Below are 17,929 nucleotides of genomic sequence, written 5' to 3'. Positions count from 1 at the left end.
GGACTTCTATTCAAGGTTTTGAACATGGGCAGCAAGTACTACCTATCTACAGTAGTAGGCAAAAAACCCTACTGCTTCAAAACAGCAATATAGTAAAAAAAATAACAAAATAGTATTAAATATCACCATTATATTCTATTCTCCCTTTTAACAGTCACCTAATAACCTACATTTTTTAAGTATTTCTATACTTTGCCCAGCCTCAAAGCAAAAAGGCTGGACTAGAACACAGGGTCTCAAACTGCCTATGCTACTTCCCAGAGGCATTGCATCTTCAAAGATTAGCAGGGAATAGCCCCATTTAACCAGATTTTTTTTTTTTTTTAAAGTTTTTCTTTGTATTAGCCCAGTGTTCTTCAAGAAAACTTTAGCTACATCTCAGAAACAGAAAGATTTGAGAGGGGAGGGTGCAGGGGAAAAAAGTTAGTGAGCACTAGGACAACATATAGCGGGGGGGGGGGGCGCGTCAAAGAAAAAAAACCACACTTCATATGGATTTCTATCACAATGAAAGTAAACTGAACAGCTTTTATCCATTTCATATCAATATTTTTCCTAGATATGAATTGCAGCAGCTCATCTTTTTTTTTCCATTCCTACACTAGGTTTTTCTGTTCTTGCACTTCAAGCAGGAAGATCTATGTTCCAAGCAGAATAGCTCCTACAGCCTCTTTTCTCTGAGAGAAGAGACTGCAAAAGAAAAAAAAAAAAAAAAGAAAAAAAAAAAAAACTTTCATTAACGTTATCCCTGAATCCACAGCTATTATTCTTTGGGGTTTTTGAACTGTTTTCAATATCTTGTTTTGTTCAAGTTACTGTAAAAGACTCGGAATAGACTTTTTTCTTTCCAGCAGCTTTGTAACACATTATGAATACCCAGTGCCCTAAAACAGGATAATTTATTTAATGTAGACCTAAATCAACTCAAAAATTGGATGGAACGACAAGCTTTCAGATACATGTACCTAGAAGCACATCACCATCTACAATCACCTGTTTCAGCACAGCTTTATAATTACATGTCTCAATTCAGCAGCACAGGTATAAGTTGAAAAGTACACCAAGTTCAGCAAACTCATCAGCATTGTGCAACAACTGGCACATCATCCAACTAAATTCACCTCTTGCTCTCTGTTTCCTTTCTAGATGCTGTTTAATCCACATGAGCCTACAAAGCCTTCAAAGCAAGTCCAACAACAGGAAGATACTTTGATGGGCACTTATCCATCCCTAATTGCTGAGAAAAAACATCTTTTCTTCAACTCTCACAATTAACTTTTTGAAAAAACAACTTAAAAATTCCCATTCCAGAAAATACTTTTTAGTTAAGAAGTGAATCTGCACCAGGATAACTTTTTAGCAACTGTATGTGTTTTGTTCCAAATCAAGAACAGTCCTTGCAATAGTTTTCTTCACGGTAATTATGCTGAAGTTATAGCAATATGTAACCAAAACAGAGGTAATCCACAAAAAGTATGAACTGCCTTTTTTTTTTTTTTTGGGGGGGGGGGGGGGGGGTGTTTGTTTGTTTTGTTTGTTTTTTTAAAATAATAAAACACACATACACACAGATACATGTTAAAGATACAAGTCAAGTACAAACAACATAGCAGTTTCACCATCAACACCACTGAAAAAATCAGTCTTCTCCCCTCCCAGCTCACAGTCACATCCTGCACCATCCCAGACATCCACAAAGCGAGTCCCACCCAGAAACTAAAACACATTAAAAGTAAGATAGAAAAAAAAGCCAAAAATTCCTTTTAGCTCAGATGAGTTTCTTCCAGTCCCCCACACTGCCCAGGTGCTCTATTTGGCACAAGGGAGGGGGAGAAATACAAGACTTGCTCTGTCAAAGCACTGCTACCTTGAAGCAGTTATGAAACTGCAGCCCAAGACACAAAGCTGAACAATTAACCTTTTACAAGAGCCTTATTAGCTCTACAATGAACACCAAGGAGATAATTGGGACAAATCCGTTTTACAAAGTCAATTACCTGCTTGTTTGGTTTATCAAAGCTGAGGTAACGAAGTTATAGGACAGTTCACAGGGTGACGACCACACCACAGCAAAACCCTCCCAAATATAACTATTGATCCCTACTGCAGGCTGCAGCAATGCCTCACATGGACTCTCTCAGAATGCCTTAAGAAAGCAGGTTCAGACACCCAGGAAATAAAAGCAGCTCAAATTTTACTCAGGACTTGAGAGAGACAACAAGTTAAATCATGCCGTTCTTCAAGACAGTAGTATCAAAAAAGCCTTCCAAAAGTTTATTTTAAAAAGAACTAAGAGCAAAATCTTAACGGCTTGCCAAAAAAACTATCCTGCTAAAAATCTGACATTAGATAACACATTTTGAGTTTCCTCAAAGTAGTGAAGCAGTACAGATATATTCTTACATTCCAATCTTCACTATGGCAAAACCAAACACTGATTTTTTTTTTTTTCCTACTCTACAGGCATTTACTACAAAACTACAGCACAGAGCAAATCCTTAAATGTTACGGACCATCAGCAATACCCAGATTTTCGGTGCTAAACCTCACTTGAAGAGAGCTGTGAAATGTTTTGCACTCTTGTTCCTCCCCCTCCGCTGGCTCTCTCTACGGTGTCAAGTACCAGCAATCTCTGGCAGCGCGTTTGTAGAAGGAAACGGCGGGCACCGAAGGCTCGACCTCCACGCTATAAGCGTTTCACTCTTGCTTCAGACTAGCTCCAACCTGCTCTCACAAATCAATGTGGCTGAAGCACGTTTTCCAACCTAGTTTTCAGCAAAAAATGAATCTGCCATGTCTTTCAGGTACCCTGGTTCGCCTTGCAAAGGGGTCCTGAAGTGAGGAGGACAGGCACGTGATTTGCCTCACGAAAGTTCGCTCCGATCCAGTCTTCTCACTCCCGGCAAGCTCTGCTGCAGCTGGAGCTGAGACAGCTAGCTCGTCCACCTGGACCTCACCGACTCTGCCCAGGGCCACAAAGACATCTCTGCGCTGGACTCTCTAGCACAGGTAGGACAAAAACACAATTCCAGAACAAAAATGTTAGTTGGTCCTAGACGGAGAGGGCAGAGGTCTTGGCAGAGCTTATTCAGTTTGGCCCTGTACCATGCCTGACTGGTTGGAAAACCTGCTCTAAATCAGTATCAAAATAAACATCTCTTATCAAAGTCTAGATATTCCTGCTCATTACAGGAATCAGAAGCTAGCAGTGCTGGAAAATTTCTCTTCTGAAGACACAGATCTTCTCTTAGCTTCTGAAATTATACACGTGGTTTGGTTTGGTTGGTTTTTTTGAGTGAACTATTCTGAAAACAATTCATAGCTAAACAATCGGTTCTTTGCATCATCACAAGGTTAATTTATTCCCGAAATCTGGTTCAAATGCTGGAACAGGTATGGCTGAATACACACAAAGTTGTGTGCAGGCTATTCAGAGGATTTTGATAGGAACGATTCACACAAGAGCCACCCACTTAAACAACTAGACCACCACAACGAAGCAAGAGCATGCTCCAGTAGCCCTGAATGTGACCTGCACGACACCTCAACTCTTTATTTGAAAAGAGCCTGCAGAACAGAACTCAACCAGGAGACGGTAGGCACACTATTAAACCGTATGCTAAAAATTGGACTATACTCACATTTTAAAATCCATTAAGACAATTATGAGGCAGAAATCATTCTTTCATTTCCATTCATTGCCACGCCTGGTGATTTTCACTTAGTTGACTCATTTTTGTACCAACAGCGTAATAAAATTTACCTTGTGTTTTGGAAAGTATGGTTTGACACAGCTTTGTAAGAATCTAGCAACTAATTGCAGAACGATATGCAGCAGGCCCTCCACGCACTTGACAACGTTGGCTAGAGGGAAAGAAATGAGTAATGTTTAATGGCAGGCCTATTTGGAAACTGGGTACAATCCATATAGCCATATTCCAAAGTTTGGTTTTCATCTTCTGCCATTCTGTACGGATATCTGAAGATCAAGTATAAGGCTAGTAAAGTATTTCCAAGTCTGACAGCATTTCTACGGCTTTCCCTGCTTCTGTCAGCCCCTTGAAACTGAAGTTAACAGCACTGAGTGTCACTGCTGGCCACACCATTCTGCACAGCATCTCAACTAGGTCACATCAGTTTTCCCAAGAAGCAGCTGCTAAGAACTACAGAGGAAGTAAAACATTATTCTAGAGAACGAACAATTCTCTCCTCTGTTGCCTCCTGCTCTTCTCCAGAACAAAAATAAAACAAAAATCTTGAGTTTTGGGAAAGACTGCAGGAGTTATCTCCTCTCTCTGATCCCCCGCTCCTTAAAAACAACCCAAAGATTACAAAATGTCTTCAACAACAGTAACGCCTCCCTCTTGCAACAGTCAGGACTCTGCAAGACAAGGCAGAGAAACCTTTCTTTACAACAGAAAGAACTAACTCCTCAGCCGTACAACAGGTAGTATCTGGAGGGCAGAGATGAATCCTCCAACGATGTTCTCTAGCCACTGCCCTATCAGAAGCCCCAGGTATGGTTATCAGCAACCAAGATTGTAAACAGCCATGTTTTAGCACCAAAACAGCCTTTGCTCTACCATTTTTTTTCTACTTACTCCTTACTAGGAGGTATAGGAGTAAGATTTCATTGTTGAGTATTTCTTTTACATATAAAACTAAGTTAAACAGAACCACACAAGCCATTTAAAATGGCATACAAAACCACTAAGTAACCACCAGATACTGGAAGTAAAAAAGACGCAGTGAACGAAAGGGATTTTTCTCAGATTGCAAAGCACAAGTGTTCTTAAAAGGTCAGTAATTTTAGCGATGGGAATCAGCATCAAACACCTCTGGTCTACTGAGCATTTACTATCCTGCCTTTAAACGCAATTTCTACAGCCTTTTTCATCTCAAAACTGCAGTTAAAAATGTGTTCCTGGCAGCCTATATACCAAAATGCCTTCTCTCTCCAAGAACAGAGGGATGCAGGAAAGACAAAGATGGAAATGACTGTGAAAATGAAATTCAGAAGTATTCAGAGAAACTTTCTAACATCGCTTGGGCCACAAAACATCATCCCAAAGGGCAGAACATAAATCTAGCACTTAGGACATTTGACCGTGACTTGCATCAGGAAAAACTACAGCCCCATTTTCACGCTCGCTGTGACCTTACAGCGTATAAAAACAGAGCCTGGTAACTTTTCCTCTTTGGCCTCAACTCCAAAACAAAGCTCGACAGGTTATTCTTTTCCCACGATGAAAATTTAGGTCATCCGCCCTGAAACACCCCGGGAAGACAAGGGGAAAAAAAAAAGAAAAACCACGACAAAAGCATTAGACCCCAGCGCAGCAATGACTCTGCAGGAGCAGCGGCGCGGAGCGGAGCGCGCTTCGGGGGGGGGGGGGGGGGGGGGGGGGGGCTGGGAGCCTCCCGCTCGCCGCGGGCCCCCGCGTACCGTAAATGGCGGACGGGGACCGCACCGCCAGCCCGCCGCCCCCCAGACGCGGCGGCCCCCCGGGTCGCGCTTCGCCGGGCTGCCCGCAGGGCCGGCCGGGAGCCCCCGCCAGGCGGGGCGGAGCGGAGCGGCGCCGCTGCGGGCCCGGCGCGGCAAAGCCCGGCCCGGCAAAGCCCGGCGCGGCGGGAGGCCCGGCCCGGCCCGGCCCGGCCCTGCCGCGGCGCGGGGGCGCGCGGGAGCGGGGAGTTGGGGGAGGGGAGGTAGCGCCCGTGGTAGCAGGCGGAGGCGCGGGCCGGGGCCCGGGGCAGGGCCGCTCACCGGCGTGTTGGTCCCGCGGCCACAGGTAGTAGGTGGCGGGGATGACGATGAGCCCCACGAAGCTGGTGAGGAAGTAGAAGAACGTGTTGCCGCTGTCGTCGTACTGGAACTGCTGCCCCGCCATGGCCGCTCAGCGCCGCCCCGCCCCCACCGCCGCTGGCCACCCCGCCGGCGGCCCGGTCTCGCCGTCCCGGCTCGCGCGGGGCCGAGCCAGCCGCTCCGGGATCCCGCGAGAACGGGCGCCGCCGCCGCCGCGAAGGAGACGTGTCACTCCGCAGCCACCATAGGCATTGTGGCGTCACGGGCGGAGCGCGCGCGCGCGCGCGCACCCACCCACTCACACCCCCGCCCGGTCGCTGATTGGTTCGCCGAGAGCCCCGGGCTCCGCCTCCCACGCGGAGTGAGAGGCGCCTGAGGAGAGCGGGGGGCGGCCCCGGCCCCGGCCCCGGCCCGCGGGCGGGTGAGTGGGCCGAAAGCGACGGCCTCCAGGGAGCGGGGTGCTGACCCCCGCTTTGCCCCCGGGCCGCCGCCGCCTCGTCCCCCAAGATGGTGCCCTTGCCCCGGCATCGCGCCCCGGCCGCCTCCTGTGGTTCCCTGCCCGCATCCCCACGCGAAAGAGGCGTCCCCGGGAACTGCCGGGGCTCTGAGGCCGGGGAGGGTGGTGACCGGCCTCTCGCCGTGCGCGGAGGAGCTGGTGGGGGCAGCGCCGGGTTTCTCCCGCGTGGGGCTGAAGCTGGGCCGCGCTGCGGGGGCGGCTGGGGTTTGCGCTGGGCGTGGGGCAGCGGGGCCGGCCCGGGGATGGGAGCGGGGAGGGCTGCGGGAGTGGGGCTAGGGAAGGGGGGAGGCGGGGAGGGCAGAAACCGGGAAGCAGCATTCAGGGGGTAAATGAGGGAGCAAACGGCGCAGGGTTCTTAGGACGCGTGAGAACTGGGACAAAGAAAGTAGTTCAGACATACAGAGTCCGAAAGATTTGGCGGGTGGGCCCTGACCAGCCGTGTGAGGGCAAACATTTAAAATGTGTCTAATGCTGAATTTAGTTGCAGGAGCAATCATACTCTACAAGAGGATGTGACCCTAAAGGCGTGAAGTCAAAAGGCAGATACTGTGTTGGCATTCATCACGCCATTAATGGCAAGTTACCTGTCCGAAGTAGAAAAGGCTGCTAATCATACCCGTTCATGAGAGCATGCCTGTCTCTACGGCTTCACCGTCCAGTGTACAGCCACTCATAAACGTGCTCTCATAAATATCTCACAGTTTCAGTACTTGTAAGTTCGGAGTATGGGAAAACATGGCACAGAAGTGATGGCGTCACGTGCAAGGGAGGTGTTAGGCATACCTTAGTGGGAAAGAAGTGCTGTCCCAACATTAAGGAAGACGCTGATGTGGGAAATGGAGAGAACGGTAATGACACCACAACCAATGGGTGGCACCAAATATCCTGTTGCCATGATGTAGATCCATAGATGGAAGAAATCTCTTTGATTTTTCTGGAAAAGGTTTTTGTGTTAATTAAAATGTTTTAAAAAAAGATTTTATTTTTTTTCATCAATACTCTTTGTAATTGTTAGATCCTTGTAGAGTTCATAGGCAAAGTTTAAGATATTTCCTTCTATGTCTTTTGCTGCCTTTGAGTGTTGTACACCCTCTGCAGTGATGACAACTTGCAGTAGCTGTTTTGGAAGATACCTGAATGCTCCCCTCCCTCTGTGGGTTTCTAGTCCTTAATGTTTCACAGTGAGGCAGTGAAAAGCTTCTGTATAGTAAAAAAAGATGCAAGACAGGTAAAAATCTGCACATGTACCTAGCTCAGTTTTGTAAGCAGAGGGAATGCTCTTTCTGCAACTGCGTTCATCTGCTGCGTCTGTTACTTCAGTCAGATAAAGGGGCAGAGCTCTCAAAGGCAATTAAGTTCCTGCAGGTTTTGTGAAAGCAGCCTGTTCGATGAGGAAGGCTTGTGGGTGCACCAGCTTGAAGGCCCAGCAGTGGGTGAGCTAAGACCTCACTAGACACTGCAAAATCCACATGGGAGTTGTGGGTAAGTGCCGTGTAGAAAATCTCCAGTTGATGCGTTCGGCCGATCCCAGGAGCCAGATCAGGAGGAAAGCAGGCATCGCTCATGTTGCAGATCACGAGGCTGCTTCTTAATGCCGTTGTTTTGGAGCCCAGCTATGGATTTTCTATCAGTTGTTGGCAACATCGCTCCTTTGCCCTGTTGGCGTGTGAGGGGGTTGCCTGTGGCATTGACTGGCCTAGTGAGGGAATCCTAGGGGGCTGCCCTCAGCCTCCTCCTGTCTCTGCTGTCCCCCTGCCAGCCTGTTGCAGCTATTAACCAGGATCCACTGGAAAGGAGGGCCTGAGGAAAACAGTTCCTGCCACCCAGCTCTGGTAGTGCAGGGCTCCCCGGCCGGGAGGTGGGATGCCCAGTAATTGAATAGCAGTGAGCAGAGGCCGTTCTAGCATAAACCCCAACAGGCTGTTTGAGCGCCGTTCCTTATGTACACAATTTCGCCATAAACAGTGGTGGTGACCCCTCGCTTCCCAGGGGAAAGGGAGAAGCAATGTTACTTTTTCCACTCACGGCCTGTCCGGAAGGTCATCCCGGTAAAAACAACCCCACCTGCTTGGATTTCAGGGGCAGCTGGGTCCACTGGAGGCGAAGACAGATTATGGGAACTCCCCAGTAGATAACTATTTCTAAACTAGAGGAATCTGATCTTCCCAAAATGCTCTCAGAATACTTTAAGCACCCATTGTGTCCACTCAGAAAAGGACTCTGCTAGTAGCAGTTGTAATGGGCTCTTCCACGTGGGCAGGGTCTGCACAAACGGGTTACTGCGGCCGTGGGGGCTGCCCCCGGCATCTCACAGCACACTGCTGCCGTCCGCCTGGCTTCCCTTCAGCACCCTGCACCAGGTTCACATTGCTCGGTGTTACGTGCATGGTCATTCGTGCAGTGGTTTCACAGTCACCATCATCTCTTGCACATCCACGGGTGATGTTTCCCATCTCATGGGAGATTGTCAGCTGCTGACCACCTCTACCAAGCGTGTACCTTCAGGCTTTTATCAAGGGAATGTTACAAAAGTGCTGAGTTCAATCCTACCTTAATTCCTAACCATGCCAGCCGAATTACTGGCAGGAGAAAGAGTGCTTTGACAAGATCCCATAATCTCTGTGGAAGAAAAGCAACCACAAACCTAGTAAGGTACCAAAGATGACAGTCAGACTGGTTTAGCAAGTAGAAATGATGAAATTGAGAACATTTCAGCTGTAACAGATACATAGTTTCCAAACGGAATGGAAGACTTTATGATTGTGAAATGGAAATTACAAACTAGCAGGTATGCCTAGAGCTGTGGGAACTTGTGTCCCAGATGTCATGACCTTCCTGATCTTCTGTGAGGTGGTGGGCCATCTTCCCGCAGCCGATGGAGTCTGGAGAGCGGGCATTTCCAGAGGTAGGGACTGTCCGGCAGACAGTGTTATGGAAATCACGCATGCCAGCCACCAAAACAAGGTTCAACTCTAGGTTTCCGCTGAATCAATAAGCCAAAAAGAGATTCTTCTATAACATCCTTTTCATTAATAGCGCTACAGCTCGAGGTGGCTGCCTCCAAAAAGGGACCCCGAACAAAGAAATCCCTGGGCAATTATACCCTTACAGTCTGAGTGAGTTCCCCACCCCTCATGCGACATTTTGGACCAATAGTAACATTAAAGTCTGGGGTCTTTTTGCTTTTTATTGGTTTGATTTGCATGCTGTTTCGTTACTAAGCGGTCGCTAAGTGGCCATCTTCTTATACAATATACAGTGGTTCTACATCCTGCTCCACGTCCTCTTAGGTCAGTTTTGGCCGGTTCTGTAGTTAGCTATTCGGCATGTTGTAATACAGTTGTTACAGTTCATATACCACAATCTATAGACTTCGTCTACTCTAGCTATTGATGTTTAAGCTGCTAGTGCTAAATTTCAAATAACTTTTTCTACAACAGTCCTCCCTTTGTTTTTATTAATATTCCTGTTATCATTTGGGAGCAGAATATTTGTAGCTGCTAAGGTGTGAGCACAGTTGAGTACTGCAATGTTACAACACTGAATACAAACAAACAGTATTACAAATATCATTATAAAAATTAATAACCCATAAAGAATTCGTTTTGCCCAGGCTCCTAAATCTGGTACCCAGGAGGTGAGCCAGGACCATGCTTCTTGGAATCCTGCTGAAATATTGTCCAATTGTACTTGATGCATTAATGTTACTTGTTCCCACAACTTCCGGACTTTGGCTTCCGAAATCCTTCCACTCTGGTCAACGTACATGCAACAGCTGGTATTAATAGTTGTACATACTCCCCCTTGTGAAGCTAACAAAGTACCTAACACCATTCCATTTTGCAGTGTAATTTTGGAGAGCTGCGAAACCTCTTCTTGTAATGCTGTATTTACATCAGCACTACTATTGCCAAGAATTTCTATTGCCACTGAAATGATAACTAAGGCCTTTTCTAATTTGCTCGCTCCCAACCATCTGGGAAGAAACCATCTAGCAAAGGAGTGGAATGCGGTCAGCCTTTCTACTAGTGGGTTACTACGTTTGGCCCTATGAACAAATGTTCGTAACCGTGAGCCTGATTCCACAGTCAAATTTGAGAACACAGAAATATTAGGAGTAACGGCTCCTAAGGTACAAGTTCCCGACCAATCTCCTCGTAATGTGTTGTGAGCTCTTACTACATATCCAAAACCACCCTTTTCCTTCAGGTACAGGCCAAGGTGTATTGGAAAAGTGCCTAAGTATTCCCGCTGTTCCTGTTTTCATTGTTCGGTTACAATCGTTAAAGTTGCCCACAAGGGTGGTACCATGGTATAGGAGCTTGAGTTGACTAGGGAGAGCCTGACGCTTTACACATATTGCATATTTGCTCTTTGCTCCTGGGATTACCACCTCCCGTTGTTGTGAATCAATGTGGTCTAGATGGAAAGTTGTTATTTGGTATAGGGAACCCTAGCAGGGGAATGCTTGATGCTGAGTGACTTGGGAGATGAGTACATATCCAACAGTTAGTTTCCTTAGTAATTTGGACTATGGCTTGTGACAAGTTAAATAGAGGTTTTCTCTCCACTCGTAATGGAGCTGTACAGACTTAGATATTCCCTTTACTTGTGTAATAAGCACAGCGAATGTTAATAACTTTACCCATAAAATCTCCATAATCTCTCCTATAAGGGTGGTGTATATACCAAGAGGGGTAAAGCCCCTTATTAACAGTCTCAGATGGTCCACTTAACCAGGCGTCTGGGGAGTCCCACATCCAAGTAGCTCTGGAAAAGAAACAAAAATGACACAAATTTGGAACTCCTTTGTCCTTCGGAAATTCAAATGGTTTCAGTCTCCAAAGTAGCGATCGTGATAGATTCCTCCATTACCCCTCATTGTTCATCTACTAAATGATCCTCAGGCAGCCGTTTTACATGTGAGTGGTGGATCCAGGCTTCCTTCCCTGTAACCTTTACAGCAAAGTAAGAACTTAACAAGACGGTATACGGCCCCTCCCACCTGGGTTCCAGTTTAGATTTACGGGAAAATACTTTTAATAAAACTTCATCCTCAGGCTGCAAATCATGTACCTGTATCTCTGGAGGGGTGGGTTGGTACCACTGAGCGTGCTTCCTTTTGATTTTGTAGATTTAGAACAGAGTGTGCTAAACGTCCATCTCCAGTCAAGAGGCTGGTTTTGGCCAGAATGTAAGTTCCCGGTATAGCTAAATGTCTGCCAAAAAGAACTTCGGCAGGCGATAGTCCTAAGGGTTGCCTTGGGGCATTCGAAATGTCCCATAAAGCTAAATTTAATGCTTCTGGTGATCTTAATCCTGTATGTGTGCAAATTTTTGCTATACTCTCCTTGATAGTTCAGTTCATTCTTTCTCCTTGCCCAGGTGCTTGTGAGCGATAAGGAGCTTGCAATCTTTTTTCTATCCCTAAACTCTTATAAAGTCGGTCAATTATTTCTGCAGTAAAATGCGACCCTCTGTCTGATTCAATAGAGTCTGGTACTCTGTATCAAGGAATACTTTCTTTAAGAAGAGCTTTTATTACTCCTCCGGTGTCTGCTTTTCTTGGTGGGAAAGCCTCTACCCATCCTGATAATTGGTCTACTATCACTAGCAAATGTTATCCACACACTGCAGATGTATCAGCATAATCTATTTGCAGTCTTTGGAATGGGAAAAATGCCCATGGTCGACTTCCCAATTCACATGCATATTTTATATTTGAGAATTTTTGACAGGTAGGGCAGGTGTTAATAATTCTTTTAGCAGCTGCATAGACACCCAAGGCTGCCCATACTTGCTGTACTTGATTAGCCACTGCTTCCAGTCCTCCATAAGCTTTATCATGGAACCATCTCGTTATAGTCATCAGGTATTTCTTCAGTAAGATAGGTTTTCCCGCTATTGTCCGTATTCCATCTTCATCTTCTACTGCTTCCCACTTTTTCCACTGTTCCTTTTCTTCATTTGTCACATCTGATTGCTATAATTCTTTTGGATGGTCAACACTGGGCCATGAGCTCTTATCCGAAGTAACTGCCATAATCTTCACCACAGCTTGACAAGCCGTAGCTTTCACCGCTGCACCAGCTAAGGTGATTCAGCTTTGCTGATTACAGTAGTGTCCCATGTATGGGCTGGACAGTGAACCACAGCAATCTCTTTGGGAAGTTGAATTGCGTCCAACAAGTCCTAAATTTCTGTTCCATTAGCCACAGCTTTTCCCAAGGAGGTGAGAAACCCCTGTTCTTTCCACGATATGCCTATTGCATGGCATATGCCAAAAGCATACCTTGAATCTGTATAGATGGTTGCTTGCTTTCCGCTTCCTAGGCGAGCTGCTCGGGCTCACACAATTAACTCTGCCCCTTGAGTACTAAGCATTGCTGGAAGGGGTCTGGTGCCTACAACCTGCCATTTGTCTGCAGTTGCATAGCCAGTCTTTCATTGCCCATGTAAATAGTAGGACAATCCACCTGTGAATAAAACAAGATCTGGATTTTGTAAGGGGAGGTCTGTGAGATCTGCTCGTGGCTTACTAATAGCCTGGATTACCATGTCGCATCGGTAATGTTCTTCCTCTTCTCCAAGTATTGGGAGCAGTGGTGCCGGGTTCAGTGTATTACACCTATTTAGGGCCATGTTATCCACATTTAAAAGAGTTCATATTTATGTGCATGTTGGGGAGACAAGGCTTGTGTCGCGTATTGCTTGAGAAGTAATTCAACTTCATGTGGCACATAGATAGTAACTGGGTGCCCTAATACTAAAGATGGACTTTTTTCCACTCTTGTACCTGCCGCTGCCACTGATCTGACGCATGTTGGAGCTCCAGCTGCTGCCCGGTCCAGTTGAACAGAATAATATGCCACAGGTCTTTGATGAGATCCTAATTTCTGCATTAACACTCCACTAGCCACCCCTTTTTGTTCATGTATATGCAGATCAAAAGGTTTTGTATAGTCTGGAAGTCCTAAAGCTGGAGCTGAAGCCAAGGCCCCTTTTATAGCTCTAAAGGCTTTTTCCCATTCTGGCCCCCATGTAATGGGTTCTAATGCTTCTTTTTTTTTTTGTTGCCTCTGTTGTCAGAGGTTTGGTTAGTTCCCCTAATCCTGGTATCCATGGTCAGCAAAACCCAACTGCACCTAAAAACCCTTGTAGCTGGTTTTTTGTAACTGGACAAGGAATTTCAATTATAGATTTTACTCCTTCTGGATCTATTACCCCCCTGACCTTCCTTTAAAATGAATCCCAGATATTTTACTTCCTTTTGACTGGAGCTTGGATGGAGATGCACGATGTCCCTTTAGTTACTAAGGCAGTACGTAAACATATAGTATCTTTTAAACAGTCATTACAATTTCTACTAGCTATTAGTAAATCCTCTACATATTGCACTAAAACTGATCTGCCAGGTAACTCAGTATCCTTTAAATCTTCTTTTAATATCCGAGAAAATATGGTGGGAGACCCTGTGGAAGGCGAGTCCACGTCAACTGTTGTCCCTTTCAAGTGAAAGCAAACGAGGGTTGACTTTCTTCACCTATGGGAGCACTGAAGAATGCTGCGGTCAGATAAAACACTTAGCCCAATGCGGTATTTGCAAGAGTACAGTAGAGGGATCTGGCAGGATCCCCATCTTTATCCAATCTGTTTTTTTCTTACTGGTAACACTGGGGTATTATATGGGGACTCACACACTTTCAAGATTCCTTGGGCAAGGTGCTGATTATTTGCTTTCGAGTACTTTTCCCTGCTTCCCGGGGCCAGGACACGGCTTTACAGCAGAGGGCGCGGCTCCCCTTGTTTTTGCGTGTCTGGGTTGTGCCGATTTCAGCAGTCCTACATCAGTTCCCGACTTACTCCTGGGCACCGCTTCCAGGGTTTTTCGTATCTCTTTTTCAGGATCCTGGACTTTGGATATTACGTATACCCCCGCGAGTATCAAATCAGTGCCCCTGGGTGATAGCTGTAATTGTACATCCAGGGTTTGGAGGAGATCTCTTCCTAATAAACAAGTTGGGGACTCTTCTGCTATTTCAAATCTTCCCCGCATCTCTTTATTTTCTATTGTTAATACTAATGGTTTACTTAAAACGTGTTCTCCTTTTCCTGTTACCCCTTGAATTAATACCTTGTCCTGTGACATGGATCCTTTTGGGATAAAATTTAAAAGTGACAATGTTGCTCCTGTGTCGACTACAAATTCAACTTCCTTTCCTTCTGTTTTCCCAGTTATATGTCCCTTATGATTCAGCTGAGCTTTCCACATCCCGTAGACTCCAATTTCCACATAATCTTCTGAGCCCCCTGCCTCCAGTCATTGCCGATTACTTCTTGATTCCTGTCCTACACCTCTCATGTCCCGTTCCCTTCGAGGCCCCCTCGGACGAAGCGGGCATTCTCTATGCCAATGACCAAGTTTCCCACAGTAACGACACTTTTCCTTCCAGTTATTTCCAAGTCTTCTCATTCCTCTTTCAAATCTCTGGTCTGACCTACCTCTTTCCCTCTTTTGTTCTCTTTGAGGGGGAAATTCCCTCCCTCGCCCTCTTAGTTGTAAACTCTGTGCCAGTGCTGCTGCTAAAAGACTAGCTGCTTGTTGCTTTTGCTTTTTTCTTTTCCTTTGCGAGTTCAGCTCTGTGTTTTTCCTCCCGTCCATTGAACATAAACACTGCCACACTTAGGATCTTTTGTAATGTTTCCCCTTGCCACCCAGGCATAGGTTCTTTAAAATATTTCCGTGTACCTGGCGCGGCTTGATCAACCTATACACTTGCCGATAGCTCATTGTTAAAGTTCTGCGTGGTCATTCCTCCAGATTTTAATCAAGCTTGCTGTAATCGTCCCCAGTTGTCACTAGAGTGTTCATCTAACCTCTGCCTACATTCCTGTACTTTCGTCCAGTTCACTCCCAATTCTCCACAAGCTCTAATAGCTTCCACTAAATTCCGAATCACTGTCTGACAGTTGGCTCTGTCCCCTGCATGATTATAATCCCCATTTGGATCATTTGCTGGCCAAGGATTCCTATTTCCCCCAGCCTGTCGCATCAATTCTGCATCCTTTTCAATTATTTTATCCCTTTCATCAGATCAAAATAACACCTTTAGTAATATTTGAGTATCCCCCCCGCAATGGATTATGTCCAATACAAATGTTTGAAAATAATTGGGCACACCAATCCAGCATCACAGCTGGATTTGGAAGACCATTAGCAGAAGCAGTAGCTGGAGGAGCGGCAGAAGCAGTTGCAAAAGATGTGTTAGAAGAAAGCGAGGAGGGCGATGCATAGGGTGGAGCAGGTTCCACAAGCATATCTGTTGGATCACTTATGACTGTTGCAGCTGGAGTTGTAACCCAAGTTCTCTGTGAACTTTTCCGACCACCTTCTTTATGGTGGTCCTATGCCCAATTGCCCCATACATACCAAAAATCCATTTGATAAGGTGTTTCATCCTCCAGAATATGCCGTAGTAAAGTTAATTTCCTTTGGTCAAAGGATCCTTCATGGGGCCACCCCTCACCATCCGGTCATCACTGGCCATTCCTTCTGGCACAATGCTATTGCTCATTTTTTTGGTAGACTTCCAGTGCCATCTATTTTCTTCCAGTTTTCTAGTACCTCGGCTAAGGGCGTCCCCTTCTCTATGCCAGGTACGTCCCCCATATCTGTATGCCAAATTCATGCGCCTTATGCTGATCAGGCTCGCACACCTCTCCTAGCGCACTTCCAAGCTGGGACTGGAACCCACCTGAACCCAGAATATCCAGAATTTAGTAGCGGAATTTTAACACTCACTGGTCGGTGCCTCCCGTCCCCAAAGTTCCCAGGTGAACTCACCTGATGCCGGCGGCTGGACATTTGGAGATGAGAGGGTCCAACGTCCAGCGGTCGTTCCCTAGAGTCCCATCTGGGTCACCAAACTGTTATGGAAATCACGCATGCCAGCCACCAAAACAGGGTTCAGCTCTAGGTTTCCACTGAATCAATAAGCCAAAAAGAGATTCTTCTATAACGTCCTTTTCATTAATAGCGCTACAGCTCGAGGTGGCTGCCTCCAAAAAGGGACCCCGAACAAAGAAATCCCTGGGCAATTACACCCTTACAGTCTGAGTGAGTTCCCCACCCCTCACGCGACATTTTGGACCAATAGTAACATTAAAGTCTGGGGTCTTTTTGCTTTTTATTGGTTTGATTTGCATGCTGTTTCGTTACTAAGCGGTCGCTAAGTGGCCGTCTTCTTATACAATATACAGTGGTTCTACATCCTGCTCCACGTCCTCTTAGGTCGGTTTCGGCCGGTTCTGTAGTTAGCTATTCGGCATGTTGTAATACAGTTGTTACAGTTCATATACCACAATCTATAGGCTTTGTCTACTCTAGCTATTAACGTTTAAGCTGCTAGCACTAAGTTTCAACTAACTTCTTTTTCTACAACAATAGCAATCCAACACAGTGCTGGGAACTTCTCCAGCTCAGGCCGTTGCCAAGCAAGTCTGATAAGAAGGTGATGGATTTCCAACGATTTGCCAGTTTTGTAGGTATATTAGTTTTCAGCAAAATGCAATGTGACGTTATAGAAGTCTAGCATATCTGGGTCATTAAACCAACAAAGGAAGAAGGCTCTTAGTGTGTATAGGTGACAAAGAGAGAAGATAACAGGTTTGCATGGCATATTTCATTGAAATGAACATTGCTAACAAAATAGCTCTTTGTAAGAGCTTCAGAAGCACCTGTAGCAGTGGAAAAGCTACAGGCATGAGAAAGGCAGCAGGATCTGCACTGCGTGTGTAGCTGGGATCCACCTCAGCCTGCCCAGTGGTGTTGGGTGGCCAGGCAGATCCCTGCCTTTGCTCTGCTCCTGGTCCACTCTGCAGGCAGTGTCACACAGGAGCCTTTGTATTTGGCCCAGCTGTTTTAGAAATGTTCTTCCTCTGTGTGTGTCTTGTGCCACAAGATGGGCCATTCAATTAGTTCCAGTCAGCAAAAGTTGCGTGTGACCAACCTGAAGAGCCATGAACCAAAAAAAGACTCTCATGAAGAGGAATACACTATGGGAAGGAAGGTGCCTGCAGCTAGTTCCACTAGCTTCCCTGCAAACACTACTGCCTTTCTCACCGGCACTTTTTATTGCTGCTATTTTATTTATTTCTGGCAGAGAAGCCAGATTCAAATTGATGGCCCAGTGATCCACCCTGGGACCACAGTGGACCTGTCTTCTTCAGATTTGCACATTGGTTTTGATGGGAATCAAACTAGCAGTTGCCCAGGACCGTAGAGGAGTCGAGCTGCAGAACACATCTGATATGATGATACAAGGAAGAAAGGTCCCATGTTTTAACCTCTTCTTGGGGTGCCCACAAGAGCATAACTCCCTCTGGTTGGGATTACCACATTCTTGCATCCCCCAATGTCTGATTCGCTTCCAAACGGGTGAGAAAATATATGTATCATATTCTCCTTGGCATGCTTCGTAACGTTTTGGTGCAATTTCCACAAAAACCTCCGTAGATCCACTCCTGACTAGGCACGAGGATTGGGCCAGACCGATAGCAATGGGATGGGGGAGGCAGGGGAGAAGCGCTGAAGGGCAGTGGTATGGAAA

General features: G+C 46.1%; 1 protein-coding gene across 2 annotated transcripts in view; it reads right to left on the bottom strand.

Moving 5' to 3' along the window:
- Nucleotides 1–6,004, bottom strand: part of SEC63 (SEC63 homolog, protein translocation regulator) — a 62,726-nt gene extending 56,722 nt beyond the window's left edge. Inside the window, exon 1 of one of the 2 annotated variants that reach the window (XM_082306976.1) lies at nt 5,765–6,004. In XM_082306976.1, the coding sequence (XP_082163102.1) occupies nt 5,765–5,888 (124 nt within the window). In that variant the 5' untranslated portion in view covers nt 5,889–6,004. Of the gene's footprint in view, nt 1–2,513; nt 2,540–5,764 lie in introns of those variants that run through there. The other variant, XM_082306977.1, reaches the window with a different exon arrangement.
- Nucleotides 6,005–17,929: the final 11,925 nt, after the last annotated feature.

The sequence above is a fragment of the Platalea leucorodia genome, assembly GCF_965183815.1.
Source record: "Platalea leucorodia genome assembly, chromosome: 3".
NCBI lineage: Eukaryota > Metazoa > Chordata > Aves > Pelecaniformes > Threskiornithidae > Platalea > Platalea leucorodia.
Note: the sequence above shows the minus strand (reverse complement) of the source record. Positions and strands in the feature narration are given on the sequence as shown.